This window comes from Anser brachyrhynchus (assembly GCF_964034855.1).
Source record: "Anser brachyrhynchus genome assembly, chromosome: Z".
Taxonomy (NCBI): Eukaryota; Metazoa; Chordata; class Aves; order Anseriformes; family Anatidae; genus Anser; species Anser brachyrhynchus.
Genome location: NC_137697.1, coordinates 69,698,254 through 69,722,900, shown reverse-complemented (window position 1 = coordinate 69,722,900; position 24,647 = coordinate 69,698,254). Strand labels below are relative to the sequence as shown.

Below are 24,647 nucleotides of genomic sequence, written 5' to 3'. Positions count from 1 at the left end.
AGGTCCATGCCAGCAGTCTCTTCGGGGAGGAGCCGGCAGCCTTAGCAGGCTATCAACACAACAGCAGCTTTAATACACAATAAACAGCATACTAATATGATATTGCCTATGGAATGGTTTGTTTTCTAGAAAAGGAAGGCATAGAGAAACGAAGAGAAGACACCAAGCTCTGCCCATCCTTGTTCTGACCTGGTAGGTATGGTAAGAGGTATACAATTAAGCAGATGGACTGACATAATGAACGGTCATCAAAGGAGCACACATACTTGCAAATGAAAGACTGCCAAGACTTAGATATTCACTGTGGATTTGTGCTTTAGTCAGCTATACATTAGTGCAGCACCAACTTATTTAATGTGGCAGAGTGCCTCAGCACAAATGAAGTTTTTGACACTTCATATGAATCATTTTCACTTGTTTGGAATAAGACACTGAACAGTGTTATGCCACAGCAAGACAAGGAATACAAATGGAGAGAGCCCTCATCAGCCAGTGGTGCTAACTGCTTTGCTCTGTTAGCAGGGCACCTGTATTTCAGCCTTACACAAAACCACCTGAAATTAAAATAAAAAGGTAACCATTTCACAGTAAGTAGAGTGTGGTTTTTTTTGTTTGTTTTTAAATGAACTGTTTGTGACTGGGCAAAGTCCTCTGAAAAGAGCTCATACAGCAAGTGAGTAAGAGTAATTGGCATGTTTACACATTATAGTGTCTTGCCCTGCAATATAATGAAAGTGAAGCACCCCATCTGTTAGCTTAGAGAACCTTACTAACCAGTACTCCACTAACAGTTAAGGAAAACCATTAGGTCCTACCTAGTCTAGAAGCAGGGAGGCAGGATTTGAGCAGGTTCAGTCCCATTATACAAGTTAAACGTTAGTTATCACTCATCTCTAGAGAACTGCTCCCGTTGCCATTACATTTCTAAAGTTTTCCATATATCAGGCTTTGTTTCTCAAAGGGAACCAGATGAAAACACATCATATTCAACAGCATTTCAGTGTTTGCTGTATGGCCTGTCAACATAAGGGCCCTTCAAAGGTTTTAACCACACCTCACTAATGCTGAAAGAATTTGGACTTCAGATCAAGTTGTCCATTAGCTTAGCAGAAGTTATTTTTTCCAGACTGCACACAGAATGGAAGAGTGTCTTGCCACCGTCCAGGGATGGCAAGTGAAGTGTGTGCATTTTTGACAGAGCTGTGTTCCTCCCGCTTTCCTAGTAGGATTCATAAATCTCATTTTGCAAGGACACACGTCTCTCTCCTAAAGGAAGATGAGAAATTTATGTGGCCAATCTCGACCTCGGCCAATGTATGACATTTCCAGGGATTTATTGAAGACTCCAGCACACTTCCACTAAGTCAGCACTGCAATATTCCAGGCTCAGTTTGTCTTGTTGAAAAGTAGGAAGGGTTACAGACAGTTTTACCTCTTGTTGGAAGCAGTATTAAGGCAGACACCAAATCTTGGTGTTTCTTCTCTTTCTTGACAACAGTTCGCAGACAAACCTAAAGCCAGTCTGTGACAACTATGTGCAAGTATTTATTTTCCCACCCTAGTTCTAGTCTCTTACTTGCTAAACATTTTAAGTATTTCCCCCATGTTACTATTTAAGACTGGGGCAAAATCTTCTATGAGAAAAACAGTAAAATGGCAGGGGGGAAGGTAGGAAGGTTGGTATTCTTAGTAGTTCGTAGTTTTGTACACCTCTCATACTTCAGTCTGCTTGAAAAAGAGCACTTACACCTGCTCCTCTCTACTGATCAAGCTGTTTCATGCACTCAGGTCTACTCAATGCATGCACTGGAAGCAAGGGCAGAAGGATATGAAAAAGAAAACAAGACCTGCACTTCAGCATTGACTGAGTTCAAGTCAATTCAGAAGTATACAATTCAAGACCACATTCTCCATTCAAGACTGCAGGGCAACTGCATGACACTGAGGAATGGCACACAGCTGTTCAGACTTCCACGGAAGGCACAGAAGAATGCCTTGCCTTCCTATAAAGCGCAACAAAAGCAGAATTAGAAGCACTCCTATATTTATGTCAGGAGAGATGACTACACAGCATAAAGGTAAGATTGATTTTCCCCCTCATTCCTCAGAAAAAAAGATCTTCTAGATAAAATCCCTCTAGAGGAATCAAAGGTATCATCAAGAACATCTGAAACACTTCAGTCATTACAGCCAAGGCCAAAGTTCCAGCACAAGTTTCATCCATCTGCTCTTCTTGGCTTCAGTGGTCTCTTCGTACAAGAAAACTGCTGTTATCAAGAAGAAAACAGGGTACAAAAGACTGTCAGCAGAGCCAAGTCTGACTTGCTGTCCCCATTCTTTTGGGGATTCTTATCTTGCTGTTATAGAAAACTTTCTCTGAAAGTGTTTATCCTGAAGACAGGCTGAGGAATGCTCTCTGGCTCTTATTAGGAAGCTGTGAAAGCAGGGGTACAAGCAGGACCAAGTTAACTATACACTTCTTTCTCAGTTTCACTGCAAGACGTTGTTTTGGACCCTTCCTCAGCCTCCACTATCTGCTGACAAAAATATCAATAGATACAAAGTCTGTGGCATACTGCAAGATCTGTCTTTTTTGCTGTTGTGATGGAAGAACTTTCAAAAAAAAAAAAGGGGGGGGGGACGGGGAGAAAGAAATAAAAAACATGACCGCAGTAGGGTTGTATTATTTCTCTACAATGGCTCCCAGTCAGAGATACAAGTATATGTTACAGTGCTCCAGTACTGGCAATTACATTTCCCTCTTCCATCTAGTGATGCTGCTTTTCACAGCAGGAAAGACTTCAGCATAATTTATCCAAATCCTTGGGGTTCCAGTAGCATTAAGTGGAGAGATACATAAAAAATAGAAAAAGCAGCCATCCTCATCCTCGCCTCCTCATCCAGAGCCACCAGAGACCCTTTCAGCCCTTCAGCAGGTCTCAAACCCCTCTAATACAGGAAAGCAAAGGAGGTGGTAGAAAGGCATGGCCTTAAACAGAAGACGGGAACACGGCTTGCCACAGAGCTCTGATCTACAACCTGGAAGTTGAAACATCAACATCTATCTTGATCGCTGTTTAAGGATTATTCCTATGCAGCTTTTGCCATGTTTAATTACTGCTTTCAACTACAATAGCTGCCTGGGCAATTAGCTTGTCATCAAAGAAGACTTGTTTGTATAGCAAGAATGAGTCAGATCATTAATACTGCTAAACATCCAACCAGTCTTTTTTAAACAATAGTAGACAGCACTAGAGGTGTTGACCCTAGAGGTTTTCCAGAAGTTTACAAGAAGTTATAAACTCGAACAGGTGAGGTGTTCATGGTGACTGATGAGGATGAATTTGGCACAGTTTCATAATAGTATTGTAATGGTATGATATAGCGGATTTATGCACTACAGTGAGATGCAGGAACTATTAACAGACAGGTAAGTAGATATGCAAAATCCATGGGTGTTTTTTGTTTTGTTTTTAGAGAAGGGCATTATTGGGTAATAAATCTGCTCTACAGAAAATACCTTACACACCTTCTAGGTTCTGGTTTAAGAAGGAAGGGGACTCATATGAAACATAGGTTTCCAAGCAGAAGAACATGATTAGGGTGTCACTGTGCAGAGATACTTTATCTTGACAGAACAATGAGGTCTCAATTTAAGGCAGAAAGAGCTTTAGCCAAATTTAACTGTTAGACTGTGGGAAGCAGCATCTCATGTTTTACACTTCCCATTCCTTCTGATCTTAGCCAAGGGCTGAGTCGCACCAGACACAAGTTTCCTGCAATACTACTTAGCATTTTCTAATGGTTAAGATATGGTATTTTTTGCAAGATTACGACACTTAGAGCAACTAAGAATGGCAGGCCTAAGTTAAGCCAGCAGTAAGAGGTAGTTGCTATTTTCAAGAGACCACATTTTCCCCTGTGCAATCTGAAAGTGGAACTTCTGAGCAGACATTTTGAAAAAAGTTTCTGTGGCCTGTAAAGGTTTCTTTACCCCAAAGAAAAATATTCTCTCCGGTACAGAGTGCAATCTAAGTAGGCCACAGTAATGTTAATCTTTCTGGACAAGTGGATAAAGTATAATCACAGTGAAGCTAGTGAAAACTTCTCACTTTAGGTAACTACAAGTGCCCCAAACAGATGTCAACATCACTAAGAAGTTGATATTAATGAGAATGTTTAGTTAGCAGAAATTAAAATTCCAGTTGTGAGAGCAGTGGACTTTCCAGATTGCTTTTCCTATTAGTGTAATTAGATTGCATTAATGATTGAGCTACAACACATGCTAAAAAAACTACATTATTTTTTTGAGAAGCAATAGCATTCTTAGGGTATTTTTACCTAGCTTTAACAGCAGCTACATAGCCTTCTGTATCAACAACTGCGTGGAGATTAGTTTACAGTAGAGGATCAAGATTATGATATTATGATTTAGATAAATGGCTGACAGAAGACGTGTGATGGACACTTAAGCAACGAGCTTAAAGAATTTCAGAGAACGGCTAAGACACTAAATGCAAGATTAACAGTGAATAAACAAGGCACATTCCCTTCAAGTGGAGGTAACTCAAACCAAATGAGTTTCAGATTACTTTATATGAAAAATCTTTCAAGTTAAAGGAAACTGGCTTTTCAAGTTCACTAACAGTTCTATTTAAGAACCACAGACAAGATCTAAGCTGACACATTAAAAGTTTTAAATTGTCTCATATACAGAAGTAGAAACAGTTCTGCTAAGAGAAGTCACACTATCAACACAATTAAAAGGTACTGAAAGACACCAAGTTCTTGTCCTTAAGATGAAGCAAAACAATGAAAAGCATAAACATCCAGAATATACCTTAAAAACCAAGCCAACAAACTTTAAGGGAAAAAAGCAGTAGGAAAGGAAAACATTGTTTTGTACCTTTGTTGTAACTCTGTATGTGATGTACGTCTCCATTGTGCACACATGTTTTTTGGGATCATCGACAGTAACAAACAGGTCTCTAGTTTCCCCATCCAAGTCATCATCCAACTGTAGTCTGTTGAGAAGAGATGAGGAGGAGGCTGGGCTAGACGTGTCAACAGGTGTGCCATTGGGTAGACTGAGATCCTGTTTTGGAAAGGAAAAAAACAGTACGTTTATGGTAAGTGAACAGATTCACCATAAAGTACAGTGTTCTTATAGATGCCATGGACAAGCTACAGTGATATTTCTGTTTCTTTCTGGCTATTTTCAGACTACTTCAGCAGCTCCAAGGATCAGTCTTCTCCAGGAAACCTGGGCAGTCCCTCAAGGTTTGAAGTTTGAATATTAAATTGTAAATTGTGATGAAAGCATATTACTACTCTACCTCCCCTTAATACAGAGCAACACAATTTATTTCTACAAGGAAGTAGAAAATATTTTTGAACCAATAGTGAACCAACTCAGACTCTGAAAACAAAATAGCTAGGCAAATCAGGAGACCTACTTAAAAGTCAGGCTTCAGGCAAAGTGGCAACAATTCAGTCCACTGGTATGAGTCAGTCTTTCCCTCTGGAGACTCCCGTATTTGAGACAGGAGGCCAAACTTGTAATCAGAGGCTTTGCAGCGAGTTCATTAACTGCATCTAGATGCAGCTCCCTTATGGAGTCTTAGGGCCCATGGAAACACGGTGCTTTGGAGAGGTCCTCATTCCTACCCTCACAACTCCAAGAGCATCATCCAGTGTGTAGTGAAGATGAAGGCTAAAAGAACCTGCAAGTGACCATTTTAGAAAGAGGAACACAAGGGTTTGGGAAGCCTGTAATTCTTTGAAACTGACTCAACAGAAAAAAAAAAAAGTTTTCATAGATAAAACTTATTACATTCCCACACCTTCAAGTCTTACAACTTGATATAAACCAACTGTTCCGTACAGCTAGAAGCTACTCCACTTTGCATAAATATCACAGCAAACTTCACATGTGCTCTCTGCTCTGGTTTCGCAGCAGAGCTAGCTGACAGCATGTGACAAGTTGTATAATACGTAGGAACATCTGACATCAGTATTAGAAAGTGCCAAAGATCCAAGGCTCTTCTTTTCATAGAAGAGTGGGTGTTGTGGTTTTTCATTTGTTTGTTTGAAGTAGTAGCACAAGATTTTACCCACAGAGTGTTTCCCCTGTAAGGACAGAGGTTCCCCTGGTTGCTAGCCTTGCAGAAACATCACTACAGCTCATAGGCAGCACATTAACTAGTAGCATCTAGTCCCACGACTACTGCTTAGCTCCAGCTTCATGTAGTCTTTAAGTGATTAAATGAAACATGTAATTTTAGCTAAGGAATCCTGTTTGGGTAAGATCCTGTTTGTTCATCAGTATTCCTTACGCAACTGTCTTTTATGTTCCAGCTGGACAGGGATAGTCCAGGACAGTCTTCAAAAGTAGTCATCCTTTGCTCAAGGGTTGGGAATTATAGGTGAGAGCTTCACGTTAAGGCCTCTTACGAAGGTCTGCCTTTGACAACAGCTAAAAATGGGGCTAAGTTCCTACCGGTCTGTTACAAACCCACCACGAGAACACTGATTTTACAGACAGCCCCTCTGCCTTTCACAGCCCTGCAGCTAGTGCTGTTCTTCACTTTGAGGACTGGCTTGTGCAGTAGGGAGGGAAATATATTCTCGTTTGGGGAGTGAGAGCGCCTAGGCATTTTGGGAAGGGCTGGTCTGACCTACTGTTTACTGACAGAGAGGTTAGATGCATTCTCACAGCAGAAACCACTCAGAAGTGGTTGCCAACAGACAAAATGCTGCAGATTTAACTCGCAAATGAGCAAGAATCAGAAGGTAAGGCACTCAGATGCTCTTTGTCCTCACAGGATGAACATGGCGCTGCTTGCCAGCTCATACATGAAGCAGACATCTTGAACTAAAGAAGCAGCATCTGGCTCAGACTCAACCTAGCAGTAGCCTGTAAAACAGGAAGACACAAGGATACAACAACTCAAAAGATAAAGAGTTCTGTTAGAGTCAGGAAAACAGAGCAAACAGAAGTCATGACGGGATTAGAAGCAGAGGATGGGTTCAGAAAATCTGCAATTCAGCTAGACGGGAGAATTTGGCTGAGCAAAGTAAAGAGCAAAGAAAGCCCTGGGGCACTGCAGCAGCTGTAGACAAATCTGTTATTATTTCCAAAAGGTACAGGCAGCTCTTCATTGCCCATGTGCAATAAGCATTAGTGTCAGACAAGTTGTGCCAGAACTGCAGTAAGTCGAGTCCTAAGCTTCCAGTATGGAAATGAATTAACTTCTGGAAACATTTTAAGCCTGATTACGAAGGAGATTCTTGAAAGCCTGTTAACAAAACCCTTCCAAATGACAGCTTAAAGAGTACAATGGAATATGCCTAAAATATAACAATACTATATCAAGGTGTTAGAACAACTGGAGGAAGGACAAGAGGGGAAGCTTACAGCCATGTGCATGAGATCTGGGACTTTCCTCACCAGTTCTTTTAGGAGATGGCAATAACCACACTAACACATCTTACACTTTTTAAGCAGGACAGAGGTTTGTGAAGGCTGGAATCTACTCCAGTCTCCTCGACTACGTTCTTGCAGCCATGGGTTCTGTGGGATGTCTCAGGTCTTAAAACGAAGGCTGTGACAGCTTTACCAATTTCAGCCTGGATGAAATCCACTCTGGGTCTAGATCAAGTAACACTTCCATGCCACCTCTGGTCAGGAGCAGGAGGGCTGCTAGCTGTGGTGAGGGGAAAGGACAGAGGAATTGTGCGTTTAAAGTAGTACTGTGCTATGCAGGCTCTTCTGTGGTGGCAGATCCCTCCCCAGGCAGTCACGACTGGCACCGTGCCTTGCTACTTGGATAGGTTTCAGCAGTTGAAGGCCAAGTTAGAAGCCAAGCGTTTGTCCTTAGTAATGGGTGGAGCCTCCTAGCTAACTGCACTAGATAAGAAACAATGATCATGACTGCTGGAGCCTTTGTTTAGCACCAGGCTGGATCCCTTTGCTGAAGTCTCAGCTATTGCTAGAAAGAGGTAGGCTTTGAAGTGTCACAGCAGATGGCCCAGCAATCTAAATTATCTCAGGCTGTAATCCTGAGACAGAGCACTTCCTCGTCATGTTAATTGGCACTGGCTTTCTTCCATGGGACTTGTGGGATTTTTTTGCAGTTGGGGAAGCAAGACTGCATCATCTGTTCCAGTCTACTTTTACCACAGAAAGAGGAGTCGGTCCTGCAAAGCCTGGCAGGAAAAGAGATCTGCAGCCATCTGCACCATTCCCTGTCAGCGTAGTTATACCCGTGAGCATTTGAAATACTACTAATATTAATTGTTTCATATAACAAAGAGTCTGACTTCAGTGCCAGAGACTCGTTTCACCTTTACTGTGCCAAGTAGCTGCTCATCTGCTGTTTTAATTACCCAGCTGCACTATCAGAGATCAACACTGTCCAAGTTCTAGCAGGTACCTGCTGCTTACAAAGCTCTTCACGGGAGAAAAAAAAAAAAAAAAAGCCTTCCTCTTCCTTATTGCACCTGCTACAGTAGTCGTCCTGCCACGAATCTGAGCAGAACCACGACAGGGAGAAGAAAAGGCTGCTTCTGGTGGCCAGGTAAATGAAATGAAGGACAGGTTCTCTCTACAGACTCTTCAAGTCCTAGGGTGCATCCACGATTTCTTCAAATTTCAAAGTTTTTCCTAAAGCGAAGATCCTTAGCCTCTGTCCCTCACCTCCTCAGGGTAGCGGTCCCCTTCTGAAGCAGAGCAGGTGAACGTCTAGGAAGGCCTGGATCACAACCTATGGCTGAAATACCACAACATTCTGGCCTCTAGGTTTGTGACTACTTGTTTCTTTTGTGCACAGTTGTACAACTACCTACAGACACTCATACTCTTCACACATCCCTGCAGAGTTTGCAAATCCCTCAAGACACACAAGCTTATGGATACATGAGACCAGATGACCCTAGAAGCAAGGATTTGGTTTCCTAGAGTGTAGGGCAAGTAGAAGCTAGCTGTCTGTTGGAGATGCATGAGCCCTGCCAACTACACGGGTTGCTATGTGGTAAGGAAGCAGCTTCACGTTTTTTTCTTGGATTATGCAGCCTAAACACCATGACCGGTTAGCCTGCCCAGAAACAGGTCCTAAATCTATCAAGAAGCTCAATTTGTCCAAGTTTAAAAATCAGCTGAATTTTATAAACTTGAAGTCCGCATGTGAGATGCGGAATGAGTTTGGAAGTTTCCAGCTGATCTCATCTTCCTTCATGCCCCCAAGACTCTGGCTTTACAGAGCAGCTTGGATCCACATAAAGTAAAGCCTCAAGAGCTTGGTATTCAGCCTCCTGGAAGGCAGCCTCCCCCAGTGGAGTAGTACACACTGGGGAATGCATCCAGGATTCGACCCTTGAAGCCTAAAAAAAATGGCCTAAAATTCTGTAGGTATTGGCTTATCTTCAAGTGAAGATCATGAAGTCTCTTGGTGAGCTAAGAGCAGCCATTTAATCCCCCTGCTTCTAAAAATTCAATGTTAATTTCCACCTATCCTGCCTTAGCAAGTGTATGGCTTACCTAGACAGCAAAGGTATTGAAGGAGTAGCTCACGAAGGAAGAGGTGGTTCATCTAGGTTGTCCAAGCACAGATAAACTCATCTCTGGTAAGGGTTAGCCTGAAGCTACCCGATGTTGCAAGCACATTGTTCTCGTTCAACAGGTATTAGATAACATAAGAGACATTTAGAGGCTGTAAAGAAATGCTGCTGTTCAGAGGCAAGTGGTGCAGTTAACCTCTATTTGACCCTGTCTTCATCAGTGACCTTACAACCAGGCCCTAAAGTCTCACTGCTTCATTTCTAGTATTGGAACCACCAGACTTTTCTCCTTGTGTTTCAAGGCACTCAGAACCGCTGCTGGTGACTGGAAAGCTAAAATGGTTTAAATGTAAAATATTCTCAAGAACACTAAAAAAAGCTTGAGTTAACAGCCTCACAGACTTGTTCACGGCATGACTCCTGCACTTCCAGTGGTACCACTGGTACTCTGTCCATCAAACCAGAAAGCTGCTTCTGAGATGTGACTAGATAGAGACCATATCAGTTCGCTCTTGTGATATTTTAAATAGGTGTTAGAGTACAGCACGTTGCCAAGCCACGAGCCCTGATGACTTTGTTCTGTAGCTCATCACTCAAACTAGCATTTCTGCTCTGTAGGTCCGAGTTGCCTGAAAACAGACTCCTCAGTATCGCAGAAAACACAAGAATTCCAGATGCAGCGGCTGATCTTAATGGCATGCAACTTGGTACCACTTAAGACCGGGGCACATTCCTACTTACAAAAGTACTGCACTTGGAAAAGCATCTCTGCACTTTGGCCTATTTGACTGGACCTAGGAACACTGGAGCAAACTTCAGAGACACTACATGACTGACACGAGCACTGTCCAAGCCTTCTCCTGCAGGTCACGGGATTCCCACCTCTGCCCTGAGGCTAACAGACAAGTTTTATAGGATGGGTTATTTTATTCTGTGGTTTGTTTTCCCAAAGTCATCACAGCTAAGTTAACCAGAGCAAGACTGTGGGCATAGGAGGGCTTCCCGAAAATGGTATTTTCAGCAAGAGCAACAACCCATCTCCTAACCGTGTCACAGAAGTCTTCAGGGACTCAGCAACAATATGCCGTATTTCCAGCCTTCCAGTGCATGCAGCATGGAGGGTTATAGGAAGGTGTCAATTCCCAACCAGACCATCTGTTCTTATGGTCTGGCTATAAGCCTGTACGTTCTCACAAAGCTCTTAAGAGGGTGGCCTCTTTTCCTAGTCTGAAAGGGGAACTGTGCAATATCACACAAAATGAAATGCAGTTCGGGTTAGTTTAAAAATGAGGATCTTGAGTGGAATCTCACAGATGTTTTTACAGCAGTTAAGACAAATCCTTCAATACTAGTAATAAGCTGTGCTACTTGTACACAAAGGCCAAAACGCTTTTGGGACCAAGCACCCGGTGGCTGAAACAGGTTGTTATTTGGAGTGGACACTAAATGGAAAGGGATAGGACATACTTTTGACTAATTAACTCTCACCAAACTGATATGCGCTTCCCCCTATCCTTTGAACAGAAGGCAAAGTGAGGAGTTATTGGATGCTTGCCACATCTTACAGCTTCCTTACTGTGGCAAGGTATTTTAATATGTGAAGAGATATTTTTACACATCCACAGGATGAACTGTTCTCTTCAAAGAAACATTCCCAGATCCAAGGTTAGCTTCTACATCTGTTTACAAAGCACTAGAGTCCTCGCGGAAAGCTTTATCTTGCTTTCCAAGCAAAAAAAAGCCAGTCTGGCAACTACCCAGCAAGATTAGCTCACGGTTATGTTTAAGCTGTAGAAAGTAGCAGAAAAGTGCTTGTGACCTGATGGAAAGCAATAGAGTTTAATGTTTGTGCAGGCTTGAATTTGCACCATTTCGCAGAACAGACTTGTGTCATTTTGTCCTTCCAGTCCTCAGCAGAAGGGAACAGGCAGCAGGACCCTACTCCATTCTGTCCTCAAAGCACAAAGACCTCCAGAAACGGCAGAAGCTACATGTTTGCAGAAACATTTAGAAAATGCAGACCGCTTGAATCAAGACTTTAATTACTGTCCTCTAGCTGTGTTAGGTTCCACGTCCATCTGCAAGGAGTTTGCTTCGAGAATATTGCTTGTTACAAGACTTGAATTACTATCAGAAGGCTTCTGTGCACACAGGAAGAGCATCACCCATTCTAACATGCTAAGGAGCACCTTTAATTAGCACATCTAAAAAACATGGGGCTTTGTTTAAAGGTCTGTTTTCGGAATCTTAGCTCTGACCCTTCAAAGAGCAGAGCAGCAGCCAGGGATCAGACCACAAGCAGGAAAACTCTGAATCCAGCATGTGACTAGGAATCATCCCCAATCCAAGAAGGCAGATTTATATCTGATTACGGATGGAACAGTTTGTTAAGCTTGTCTAAACTAAACTGCTCTCTCCTAGAGACAAACAGCTTTGTGTCAAAGTTCTGCAGACATACCCTGCATCACTTTTTCCTGTTCATGCTCTAGTAGGAGAAACAGATTTAGCTGGGTCAGACTTCATCGTCTGGTACCAGTGGTACCAAATCACTGATATGGCTGAGATGCTCCCAAGAGCAAACAGCAATATTTTTAAAATGCTAACACATGCAAAGGTGTGGGTTGTTGGTTTTTTTGTTTGTTTTTGGTATTTTTCGGGGGGGAAGGAAGGAAGTGGGGAGAAAAAGGAAGAAACAGGAAGGAAAGAGAAGATTATAAAAGGCTGAAAAGCACTCTATCCTGGTCAGTACTGTGTTTAAACAGGCAAGGATACATTTCCATATTGCATTATGATGTGGGCTTCTTGGGCTAGCCATTTTAAATGGGCTGCATTATTAGCATTCCTCCACACAGGATCAGTAGGGTTTCATGAGAGCAAGTCAGACCGTCTATTCACCTCATGTTCTCATCTCAAGCGCTGGAAGAGCTGGAGGAGTGTGTTCTTGGGGGAGCTCTCAGAGTTAGTTTACGCAGGTGCAGTTTAAGAGATAGTCCTCTATCACATTTGCTGATAAACAAAATATTTTCCAGCAGAATAGCATTTGCTCCATAAGGGGGAAATAAACAAAGTGCTTATCTGCTAGAAGAAAAAATAAAATAAAAATAAAATTGCTTCACTCTCCATTTCAAGGAAGGCAAGCGAGGAAAATCACCCATGCAGTATTTCCTCACACTATGAGAAGTAACTAATCTGGAGAGAGAAACAAAGTATGAGATTTACAGTCTAATTTGTCTACAGAAACACCTTTGATATATATGGCCTAGGCTTGTGACAGCCATGTGGCACATACAGACAGCTAGCACACATGGCTTCAGGTGCAGCATACTGATCGAGGAGCACAGTGGTCAGCAAAATGAAAGTCAGCGTACAAATCCTGAAGAGCCCCAGCTGATCACTGGCAATAAGTGGTATTGATTAAAATCTTTCCAGGGATTTTCTTGGTGACAATCCAAAACACAGCTTTGTATTGGCAGCCACCAAGACTTTCACTTCCAGCTGGCCTTATACTAGCATTTAAAAAGCTACAGCAAAGGTGCCAATTCTACCCAGATAAGCATGGGTCTGAGTATTGTCTATAGTAGTAATTTACCACTCCTAAATGTGTCAGTGCTTTCACTGTTGAGCTTGTAGTTGTAGAAAATAGCTGTTGCTAGCACCATATGCAGGGGAGGAGGCTTCTCTGCCCTTGAGCAAGACCTGCACTGCAGCATATTCTTTTCAAGAAACACATCCTACCATTCAAAGTTACTGGAGAAGCGAGACCAACTACACAGACAGACTTTAAGGTAGTTTTTTTGATCCTAGGATGCCGTTCAGAAGGATACAGCCAGTTTCTGTAAAGCAGTGTAAGGCAGCGCTTCCCCGTGAGGACACAGCTTTGAGGCAGTGTAGTAACAGCTTCCTTGGTAAACGTGACAGGGAGAAGCTTTGTCACATGTCAGTATTTTGGATTTGAAAGGCTACTAGCTTTCATCGGACACGCAGTGTTAGGTTGGTTTAGCAGAGCTTGTTTTTTCAGGCTTAAGGTCAGCTTGAGGTAAGAGCACAGAAGAACGAAGAGCCAGGCCCATAAGCCATCTGATCATTCACAACACTACGAACCACTGCCACCATTCTTTTCCTAGACAGTCACGCTGGTTCTATTCCTCACAGGAAGGTCCACACTCCTCAATTTTAGGGCATCATTTAGAAGCAAGTAAAGCCAGATGCTGTTTACACTTCTTTTTTTTTTCCTGGAGAATCGAGTATTAAACATTTGTGATGCCTTTGCTCCCATACACTAGTGTAGTTCTCTTCAACTTAAGACACATAAAAACACAAACCTGAGTCAAGCAGAAATCTGTCTTTAGGACTTATTCTCCCTTCCAAACTAGTTTGTCATCCACTGCTTATGGCAGCATTGAAGAAACACTGCAGAAGTTCTGGATGTGGTCACAAGACAGCAATGTTCTCAAGAACAATTTATGCTTTGATGACCATTCTAGGTAGAGCTGTCGGCTGAAGTCTTTCAGTGCCTGTTGTATGTACGTTAGATTATTGCCTTTACTTTCAGAACAATTTCAACTAGGCCCATGAATTCATGGCCCCAACATAAGTATTCAGACAGATACTTTATGATTTCTGTGAAATATTTGGTTAAGAATCAACAGATTGGGCATTGTAAGTTTACTTATAACAGAAGACAACACCTCCTTCAACCCCCCTAGTTTTATTTTCCCATAAAACACATCCCAGAAATTAATCTAGTAGATTGTTCTGTAGGCTGGTCCAGCACTGGAAATTCTAACTCATTAAAGAGCTGCAACTCACTGCGTGTTTTCCATCCCCACCTTGTCACTGCAGTGTTGCTAGTAGCTAGCTGCCGTGAGTTACCTTGCTCTCAGTCACTCTAAGAGAAAGAGATGCAGCATTTGTTTTTCAAGAATTTACTATGTTTCTTACCTCAAGGCCATAACTGTCACCACCTACAAAGTATGGGGTTTTGGTTGGTTGGTTTTGGTGTTGTTTTTTTGTTTGTTTGTTTTTTGTTGTTGTGGTGGTGGTGGTGGTGTTTTTTGTTTTGTTTACTTGTTTTGTTTTTTTCATTGGGGGTGGAATGCAGAAACAGTTTTCTGTCCACTTTCATCCTAGTGATGAAAGTGATTTTCCCCAGCCACAACAGCTTGTAGCCTCAGCTGCACTGCACAGCAGGCTGAGGCAGCCACAGCTTAAGGAGTCAGGACAGCTCAGCATTTAAGATCTTGCTCACGGTCTGCAGAGAACAAGTCTCAGTGAAGTTAATTCAGAAATACACATGAACAAATACCATTTTTAATTGGTGCTTTGCCTTCTGCATACAGAAAGCACCTGCAAGTTGCAACATCTAAACTGTCCTTGAGATCATAAATAGATTTTCATGTAGCAACACTGAGCTGCATCTCCTTGCACTTTAAGAGCTCCTGTCTCGTCTCCTGACCTATTTTACAGAGACCAACTTCTCATCTCAGATAAGGAAGAGAGTGGCTAGTGTGACAGCCAGATGATCTATTTGAGATACCACAGAAGTAGCCCACAATGCTAGAAGACACCAGGACAACAGCTTGCAGATTAATCCTGGAGCTAATGTCTCCCAGATCAGTATGTCAACAGGAAGGCCTTGGGCTTTATCCTCTACCCCTCTGATCATTAGTTACAGGGACAACGCTGCCTGACATTTATCACAAACCCCTAAGGAACCTACAGAGAAGGATGTGCCCAAATAGCAGATAAAAAGAGCCTTTTAATCTGCTTATCCTACGTACTAGCCTCTCCCGTTCTCCCCATGAGGGAGCTCAGAGAGCATCCAGCAGCTCTTAGGCCTGAGAAGTTCCAGCAGAAGCAGCCGAAAAGATTCTTTCCGACCACCAAGCATAACTTTTTCCACAATGGCTTACAAAAAGCCATTGCCAAGACTCACCCTTCTAAAATCCAGCTGAAGTTAAGAACTGAGTTCCTGTATGTACATTTTAAATATGTTTTCAGTGCTGTTTCATTAAACCACCATTAAAACAATCCTTTTGAAAAGATTCTGAAAGCCGTGCAACACTGAATTAAACCTCAAAGTATATCCCTCCCTCCCTCCATTAAGTTAAAATAAGCCCCACAAAGTAGTAGTTCAGTTGTACAGTAGAAGCTATGCTCATTTTTACCAGATGGCAAGTTTTAAAAAGTAACATTACTAAGACAGTTACTTTAATACAAGTGTTTGTCCAACTGTTAGCTATCCCTTTGCCTTGGTCAGAAGAGAAGGGAATTGCAAATTCCACAGAATTTCGCTGTACTGAGAAGATGGGGATCACAAAGAGACCACCACATACAGTTTTACTATAATACTAGAGCACCTACACAGTAAGGTATCACTAAAGCACCCTTACCAATAAATTCCTACTTCTATAATGAAGGCAACTGTAAGCAACTATGCCATGCTCTGATGAATGTGCTTCCACACCATTACACCCCAGGATGGCTACGGTAAGGAAACAAGAGCTCTGTCCTTTCAGTAAGATCACAGAATGGCTTGGGTTGCAAGGGACCTTAAAGACCACCCAGTTCCAACCCCCTGCCATGGGACACCTCCAAAACAGCTAAAGAAAGCAGTTCTAATCACCACCATTAAGACAGGATACTAGATTCCTCCAGCAGCTTGACTATTGGTAGAGCACTGATAGCAAGTTGGAAGCCATGCCAGGTTTGAGTCAGTTCTTTTACTGCCTAGAAATGACCTGCCAGACACGCATGCACACACACCATGCAACAGAAGAGACAACAGTTCCTTCAAACAGCCATCCAAAACTCAAGTTGTAGGAACAAGACAAGGATGCGGCAGATAACTGCTTGTATCTAAAAGCTCCGTGGCTTAAGAAATGTGGTTCAGGACATTCATATCCATTACGTAGCATAACCTCTCCATTCACTTGGGAAGAAAGCCACAGAATTTCCCAAAAGTCAGGAGAAGAGCTTCATGCTGAGGTGAATTCTGAATCACTGTTATTTGTGACCCACTGCAACTACAGGAACCAACACTATTAAGAGAAAGGCTCTTCAACCAAACTAGCAGTCCTTCTGTCCTTGGCAGAAAACATCCCTCTGTCCTCCCGACCTGCAGGAATTTACTGGTAGAAGCCTCACATTCAGAGGTCCTAGCCCTCATGGGTGACTTGAACCATGCTGATACATACTGGAGGGACAACACAGCAGAAGTGACATCGGTCTAAATGGGTTTTTGTAGTGCATCAATCAGAACTTCCTGACATGCAGGGGATTAATAAGCTGTCAAGGGGAGATGCTTCACTGAACTTTAGTACAGTTATTCTTACAAAAAAATGAAGATCTGGTCAGGCACGTGAAGGCTGCCTCAGCTACAGTAGACATGACCTGGTGGAATTAAGGCCCCTGAGACGTGGGAGCAAAGCAAAGAGCAGGATCACAACCTCAGACTTCCAGGGGGGAGACTTTGGCTTCTTCATGGATCTGCTGGGAAGAATGAACATGGTGTGGAAGAGACAAGGCATCCATGAGAGCCAGCTGATTTTCATAGAACGCCTCTCCAGCCTCAAAACTGGTCCATCCCAGTAAGCAGGAAATCAAGCAAAGGTGGCTGAAGGTCTGCATATACACAAACAAGGAGCTCTTGACTAAATTCTCATATAAAAAGGCAGCACAAAAGAGGCAGCAGCAGGGACTAATGACCCAGAAGGAATATAGAGACACTGTCTGAGCATGCAGGGATGGGATTAGTGGGATGGAGCTGAATCTGGCAGAGGATGAGAACAATAAAAGGCTTCTGTGGGTATAATCAGCAGCAAAACAAAGAATAAGGAAAATGCAGTCCTGATGTTGAATAGGGCAGAGAACCTGATGACAAAGGACACAGAAAAGGCCAAGGCCCTCAGTGCCTTCTTCACCTTAGCCTTTACTGTTAAGGCTTTCAGGCCTCCAAGGCCAGTCAGAAAGTCTGGAAAAAGGAAAACTTAACAACAGTTGAGGACCACCAGGTTAGGGAACATTTTGGCAAACAGGACAGATACAAACCCACTGGACATGGTGGAATGGCCCCACGAGCACTGAGGGAGCCAGGCGATGTCACTAATGTCAGTTTTGATTATCTTGTCTTTATGATGATGATGAGGGGAGGTTCCTGAAGATGGAAAGTGTGGGGGACAACAGCAGCAACCGGTGTCACTCATCTCTCCACCAAGGTTTACTGAGGGATCTACATGCCCATCAGCCTCACCTCAAACCCAGGGAAGTTAATCAAGCAAATTAGATTGGAAACCATCTCGAAACACGTAAAGGACAGAGTGATGAGAAGTCAGCATGGATTTATTCAAGCGTGGTCATGTTTAACCAACCCAATACTATCTACAAGGCCGTGATTGGCTTGCTGGTTAAGTGGACAGCACTGATGCTGTTTATCTCAACTTGAAGAGGGTTTTCACCACTGCCCCCCATAACATCCTCACAGAAAAGCTGATGAGGCACAAGCTAGGCACACGTACAGTGAAGTGGACTCAACTGGCTGAACTGTTGAGCTCGAATTGCTGTGATCCCTCAAGCTCCAGCTGGAGGGCAGTCAGCAGCTGAGTACATCTGGAGTCAGTAACAGGGCTACTGTTAAACATTCCCATTAATGACCTAAATGATGGGAATGGGCACACCCTCGGCGAGTTTGCTGATGATACAGAACTGGGTGGAACACCTGGCCAGCCAGATGGTTGTATTGCAGTTCAGAGGGACTTCAACAGGCTGGAGAAGCGGGTTGGCAGGAAGATCATGAAATTCAACAAGAATTCAGCAAGAGGAAGTGCAAAGTCCTGCACCTGGCAGGAATAACCCCATGTAGCAGTACATGCTGGGGTCTGTCTGGCTTAAAAAAGCAGCTTGGCAGAAGAATAACACAACAACCACCACCACACACACACACACACACACCAAATCCTGGTGGAAAAGTTAACCATAAGCCAACAATATACCTCATGGCAAAACAAGCCAACAGCCTGCTGGGCTGCTTCAGGCAGACAGCTGCCAGCAAGTGCAGGAAAGCGATCCTTCCCCATGTGTCTCATCAGTGGTAAACAGACGGTGTTATCCTCTTCTGGGCTCCCCAGTACGAGAGGCATGGGCATAGCAGAACAAACCCAGCAATGGGAGAAGATGACAGATCAGGAGCTGGAGCATGTCTTAAGAGGAGAGGAAAAGAGAGATGGGACTGTGCACACGGAGAAGTGAATGCTCAGGGGATAAATACCTGACAGGAGGGCGTTCAGAAGATCCCAGAGAGGTTGTAGTCTCTATCTTTAGAGATATTCAGAAAAGATATTCAAATACCAACTTCAGAGTCCTAGGCAGCCTGCTCTAGCTAGCACAGCTCTGAGCAGAGGGGTGGACTATAAGATCTTCAAAGGTGCCATCCAACCTCAGCTACTGTATGATTGTCAAGTCTCACGTTCCTGGAGATTGGAACCAAGTTTGGTTCATCCACACTGACATTGCTTCATGAGTTCACCCACTTTAGTTCCAACTTTTTGTAATTCTCAGTCTCTCCGAAGACTGAGAATTTACCTCCAGCCTACTCTAAGAACAAAATGTGGTGCTCATCTAAGAGCTCTCATTTAGTCAGAGAAGGAAGAGGTTTGTAGAAGCCCAAGCAGATTTATTTTAAGCTTTCAGATTATACTGCAAACTGGTTTCATTTGTGGGTGGATGAAGTTAAGATCAATAATTAAACTAGCAACCAAGGAGGCTGGAAGTAGAGCTCAAGACTCTCAGTATATTTCTGTTAGGGAGCCACCAGGCGCCCCTCCAAAATATGAGTGCTAAGTAAAAAGCACTCCAGCAGCCACACCAAGTATTTATACTCCATCAGGCACTAACACAGGGCTATGGGTTCACTGGAGTGAATCAGATAGGCAAAGGGTCACATGCAAGCAAGCTTTCAGTTAGTACAGTGAAGTTCCCAGTTGGAGTTCTAATGGCCACCTCCACGCATTAGCAAATTTCAAGCTGTGCATTGCAAGCCTGGTAATTCACATTCACTCTGCTCGATGCATACTACCTGTAAAATAGCCTTGAAGCACAGCTCAGCTGTCTACTCTTAATATAACCAACTAGAAGTCAGGCACATCTTCCAAGAAGAAAAGCAAAACAGCTTATAGGCAGCTGGCCACAAAGGACAGTATCAGGCGGTCAGAGATGTCCGAAAGAGGACGAGCCAGTCTGATCCCTAGGTGCGGCTGTTCACTCAGCTCCTGCTCAGCTTTTAGCTAGCACACAGCTCACGCTAAGTCCCTATATATGCTGGGAGCAGCACCATTAGATCAAAGCAAGAGCAACAGGTAAGCAAGACAGGAGGGGCATGAAGAGATAAAGGTCACTGCATGGCCATTACCTGCAGCTCACTGCCTCCTGCAGTCATAATTCTTGCACACTGATTGTCAGATGTCTCTTCAGAATCCACTAACCCATGGAAATGGTACAGACCAAACCTCCAAACTGTGAGGTATTTATATGCCAACTTTCCCAAAACATTTCTGAAGTGGATCCAACAGAGCCTGGACCTCAGAGGTTTTCATGCTTCCTGCTGTGATACAGGGGACGCCTGAAGCGTGGCGGAGGAGGAAGGGTAAGTGCTCTCACTGGCATCTAGGGAACTATTTTGCTTACAGGCACAAAAGTTGAAAGTCACGAGTCAGAGAACTTATAAGTGAGAAACCTCGTAAATTAAGTGACAGATTAGTGAATTCACATTAGACTAGTGTGTATGAAGAAGACTGAGCTATTCTTTGTTTTCCCTCCTAATGAGCTCATAAAATAAAGTTCAATGTACAGAGCATGTTATCTTGTACACTGGAGAGCTCCAAACAGACTGTGACACCAGCACAGGTGCGACATTAGGGCTTTCGGGGTGGCAGGCAAGAACTCAGCACTGGGAGTTAGCACTCTGTGCAATAGTTGCAAGTCTCAGTGCAGACCACAGGAAGAACTGACAACACCACCCTGCTGGGAAGCTACTTCTATGACACAAGGCTAGAAGGACTACAAAGACAACAGCTAGAGGATAGCAGAAGTAAGCCATACAGAACACTATTTCTAATTCTGCACAGCCTGGTGCTTCCAACGTTTAGCAACAGGCAGTTACATCTGCAAAACCTCCGTGTGGGTGCAACCCAAGTCTTACCATGCTTCTACAACCATTTGGGTACAATCACACAGCAGCATACCACGTACATCTCATCTCTGCTCCAAACCCAGCAAGCTCTTAATAATGCCTTTTATCTCCAGTGTCAGAGGACAGGGCAAATTCACTATCAAAAGAGACAAACTTGTGAACCAGAGAGAGTGATGTAGGCACATACAACCAAACTTCCTTTTTTTCAACCCCCTCCAGAAAAAAAAAAATCCACGCTGACACTTCCCCATTGGTCTTACCACCTTCTGCAGAAGACCTGCTCCAAAAAGCAGACCTCAATCAGCTTGCATGCATGCCTTCCAAAAGCTCTGTAAGAGCTGCAAAACTGAGTTCTTGCTTTAGTTATGCTCTGGACAGTGCCATGTACCCTGAGGGATTGCTTCCTCCTGCATGTTTCCCTCTCAGCTGATACCAGGGGGTCAGCACTGCTCAGGCTCAGCTCCAGCTACAGCTGGAGGCTACCAAGGGTAGCCTGTAGCCTGAAAATAAGCCTGAAAAAGCTCGTGGTGGTCAGACATCAAGGCAACCAACGTTTTATGTAATTAGACTTGAGGGGAGCAGAATGCTATGGCTAGAAAGATCTGGGCAGTACAGAAATGCTTCAGAGATAAGAGCTTACAATTCACATGTTTTGTTTGTTGCAGAACCACTGTGAATCCTAAGTATGTAGACAGATATGTCCATTTCATTTAAGAGGTTAAATGCTGCTCAGAAATAAAGGTTTCCTGGCTCTTAGAACAGTTGTCTCCTACACATCAGGATGAAGACATTATTTCAGACACTGAATATTCTGTAGCCCTCTTGATAAGACTCAAAGTACTTGAGAAATCATCTATTGCCACTCAGAGGGCCTCTGAATCAGAGAAGCCACAGAAAATAGCAGACGGTTTTCCTTCCCTTTCCCACGACTGCTCTAATGCCATTTGCCCCTGATCTTAAACAGAAACCAAAGGTTTGTCAGACTTCAAAGTCAGGCAAGGTCTAAGCCACCAGATTACTGCCAAATTTTAATAATAGCAATAATAAAAAGAAAAAAAAAAAAAAAACACAGCAAGACACATGCAGGCAACATTCCTGTCCTCCAGGTTCCTCTGACTCAGGATAAGGTAGCGTCCTTACTCAGCTGCTCCAAAAAGGCAAGAAAACCATGCTTTAAAGAACACAAAGCAGTGATGGCAATGGTTCAACCACTTCAGTCTGCAAATCTGCGGCAGTGGAAACTGAAGCGCTGCTTTAAGGACAGAGGAATTCCCCTGTTCCTGCACTTTCCCCTCCAAGAGTATCCCAGTCTCAGTGCAGGAGGTACATTCATCTTGCAGCAGCATTTAGGAAGTGGTTGCTCACAGCAGATAACAAGAACCTGCAGTTCGTGGTGATGGGTCAGCAACTGCACTGTCCCTCTGCTAGAGGACACCCCTGCTAGAGGGGTGCCGTCATATAGCCATGGCTATGGACCATATTTCTTACAGAAGCTTACTGACTCAGAGACACTTAGACATGAGAGGCTTCGACCCAAACTTCTCCTGCAGTGCCAGTCTCCACCAGACCCTCCAAAAGAGACCCGTGGAAAGGCCAGGAGAACTGACATGCACAGCTCCTGTTCTTGGATCAATAAACAACAGATGCAGAGCTTTAAACCTGAGTCAGACGTGAATACGAAATCTCCCTCTGTTACCCATCAACCAGAGCTATCTGCACACTGTGAGCAGATTAGAGAGCTAGCCTCTCCAGGGACCAGCGACCCACCAACAGAGATCAAGATGAGGAGAGATACTAACCACCTAAAAGGCTCTATTTACCTCCACTTATCACACTCACTCTCCAGACTACTCCGACAGCTGAAGTTTGCTATTGCCTTAAGTTTAGGAACACCTGTTTGCTCACTGAAGTTTTTCACGAAGTGAGAAAGAAGTCAACCTGTTTGTTTCTTGCCAGTGCTTCAGGTATTAAGTTGAGGAAGGGATAGCCTTCACACAGCAGAGCTGCTGGACTGCTTCCATCAGAAGGATCAGACGTTTGGCTTTTTCTGCTAATTCAGCTAGATGGAAAAAAAAAAAAAAAGAAAAGGGAAAGAAAAAAAAAAGAATGCTGCTCTCTTCCTACTGGGAATCCTTTATTCTGCAAGGCTCATTACCCCAGTGCCACTTCCAGGTCAACCAGAGAACTGCTCTCAAGTCTAAAAATCCCTTACCTCAGCTCCTTTTTGCTTTCCCCCTTACAGCACGCCCATGCCGCCAAGCACCCCAAACAGGACAGCACTGCATAAAGCTGCTAGAAGACGGACTTCACTATGTTGTTGGTGTAAAAACTGGGCAAGAAACCTCCATATCGAGGAGAAAGCTGGCTGACCACAGCCGGAGGCTGCAGCCTGGGCAGCTGCAAGAAACCGATGGCAGCTGCCAACACCAACCAGTTGCTGCAGGTCAGTCGGGCAGCAACGGGACTACACGAGCAAATCCTATTTTCCACGGAGAGAAGTAGCCTACAGCATCTGCCCCGCTTCAAGTTCGCCTCCTCTTGAGAGCCATCAACTCTTGGGCAAGCGTCTCAGACGAAGGAGCGTGTTCCCAGAGGGGAGGTAAGCCTGGTATGCAGCAGCGGGCAAATGCTCGAGGAGACAGCTCTGGGCACAAGCAGCAGCATCTGCACGCACGGGTACGGGCCAGCTGAAGGCGACACATGGAGGCCACCTTGGCCCATTCCCCTGGAGCCTGGGAGCGTGTCAGGCTGGGCACTGCTGGCAGCCCCGAGGTGTCCAGAGGGCAGCGAGTCTGTCCGTCCCTGCAGTGGCTGTGTGCCACAGCAGGCGCCTTGTGTCAGCCCTGCACACCTCGTGCACGCTGCGCTGGGCCCAGAGGTGCTCCTACACAGAAAGTTTCAGCCCGAACTCGCTCTGGGCTGTGCTTGCTCCCAGGAAACCCTACCTGAACGCTTTTCAGGAAGCCTGCCCACGGAGACACGAAGCGCTCGGAAGAGTAGCTGGTGTGCCAGCAGCACCCTGATGCTTTCACACCCGGGGATTATCATGTCCGAGGCCCACATGTGGGCAAGGTGCTTCCCCGCAGACACTATGCCACAGCTCGGGGAGCAGAGGGAAAGCGAGGCACAGACACTCGTGCAACAGCATCCTTCCCCTGTCACCGCCGCGAGAAACCACGCAGGGGCTGAGCCCCGGGGAGCAAAATCACAGATAATCCGCGCAGAGAGTCCTCGCCCTGCCCCTTGCACCCCAGGGCGCTCGCAAGGGGGGTGCTCAGCAGCACCCTGCGCCTCGCTCCCCCGCGGGGACACCAGGGTGCAGCCGGGGAAGGGGACGAGGAGGGGAACCGCGGCCCTTCCCCTATCCCACCCCGCCCCCGCAAGCAGCAGCCCCCCCCGCGGCCGTACCTTGTCGGCGATGCCGCGGGGCAGCAGCAGGTCGGGGCTGGGGCTGAGCGCCGGCCCCATCTCCTCGCTGCTGGACGTGGCCAGGGGATGCGGCATCTCCCGCAGCGACTTCGGCCCGGAGGACGGCAGCGGCTTGGGGGCGCCGGGCGCCGCGCCCGACATCGCGACAGGGGCGGGCGGGCGGCGACCGGAGGAGGCTCGGCCCGGCTCGGCTCGGCTCGGCCCGGCTCGGCTCTGCGTGGCCACAGCCGGAGCCTGCCCGCCGCCACCGCGCTGCCAGGCGGCGGCGGACGAGGCGGAGGCGGCGGCGGAGGAGGCGGAGCGAGAGCGGCCCTGAGCCGCCCGCCCCCGGGCTGCGGCCGCCGCCCGCGCCACCTGCCCCCGGCACGGCTCGGCTCGGGAGGGGAAGGGAAGGGAAGGGAAGGGACGGGAAAGGAGGGGAAGGGACACGCGTGTGTCCGCGGGGGGGGCCGGGGGCGCGCTTGCGCCGCGCTCC

General features: G+C 45.1%; 1 protein-coding gene across 2 annotated transcripts in view; it reads right to left on the bottom strand.

Moving 5' to 3' along the window:
• The window catches only part of SNX30 (sorting nexin family member 30), a 53,064-nt gene extending 28,583 nt beyond the window's left edge, over positions 1–24,481 (bottom strand). Inside the window, exons 1-2 of one of the 2 annotated variants that reach the window (XM_080573349.1) lie at positions 24,152–24,481; positions 4,907–5,095 (exon numbers count right to left, since the gene is read on the bottom strand). In XM_080573349.1, the coding sequence (XP_080429475.1) occupies positions 4,907–5,095; positions 24,152–24,313 (351 nt within the window). In that variant the 5' untranslated portion in view covers positions 24,314–24,481. The remainder of the gene's footprint in view (positions 1–4,906; positions 5,096–24,151) is intronic. The other variant, XM_080573348.1, reaches the window with a different exon arrangement.
• Positions 24,482–24,647: the final 166 nt, after the last annotated feature.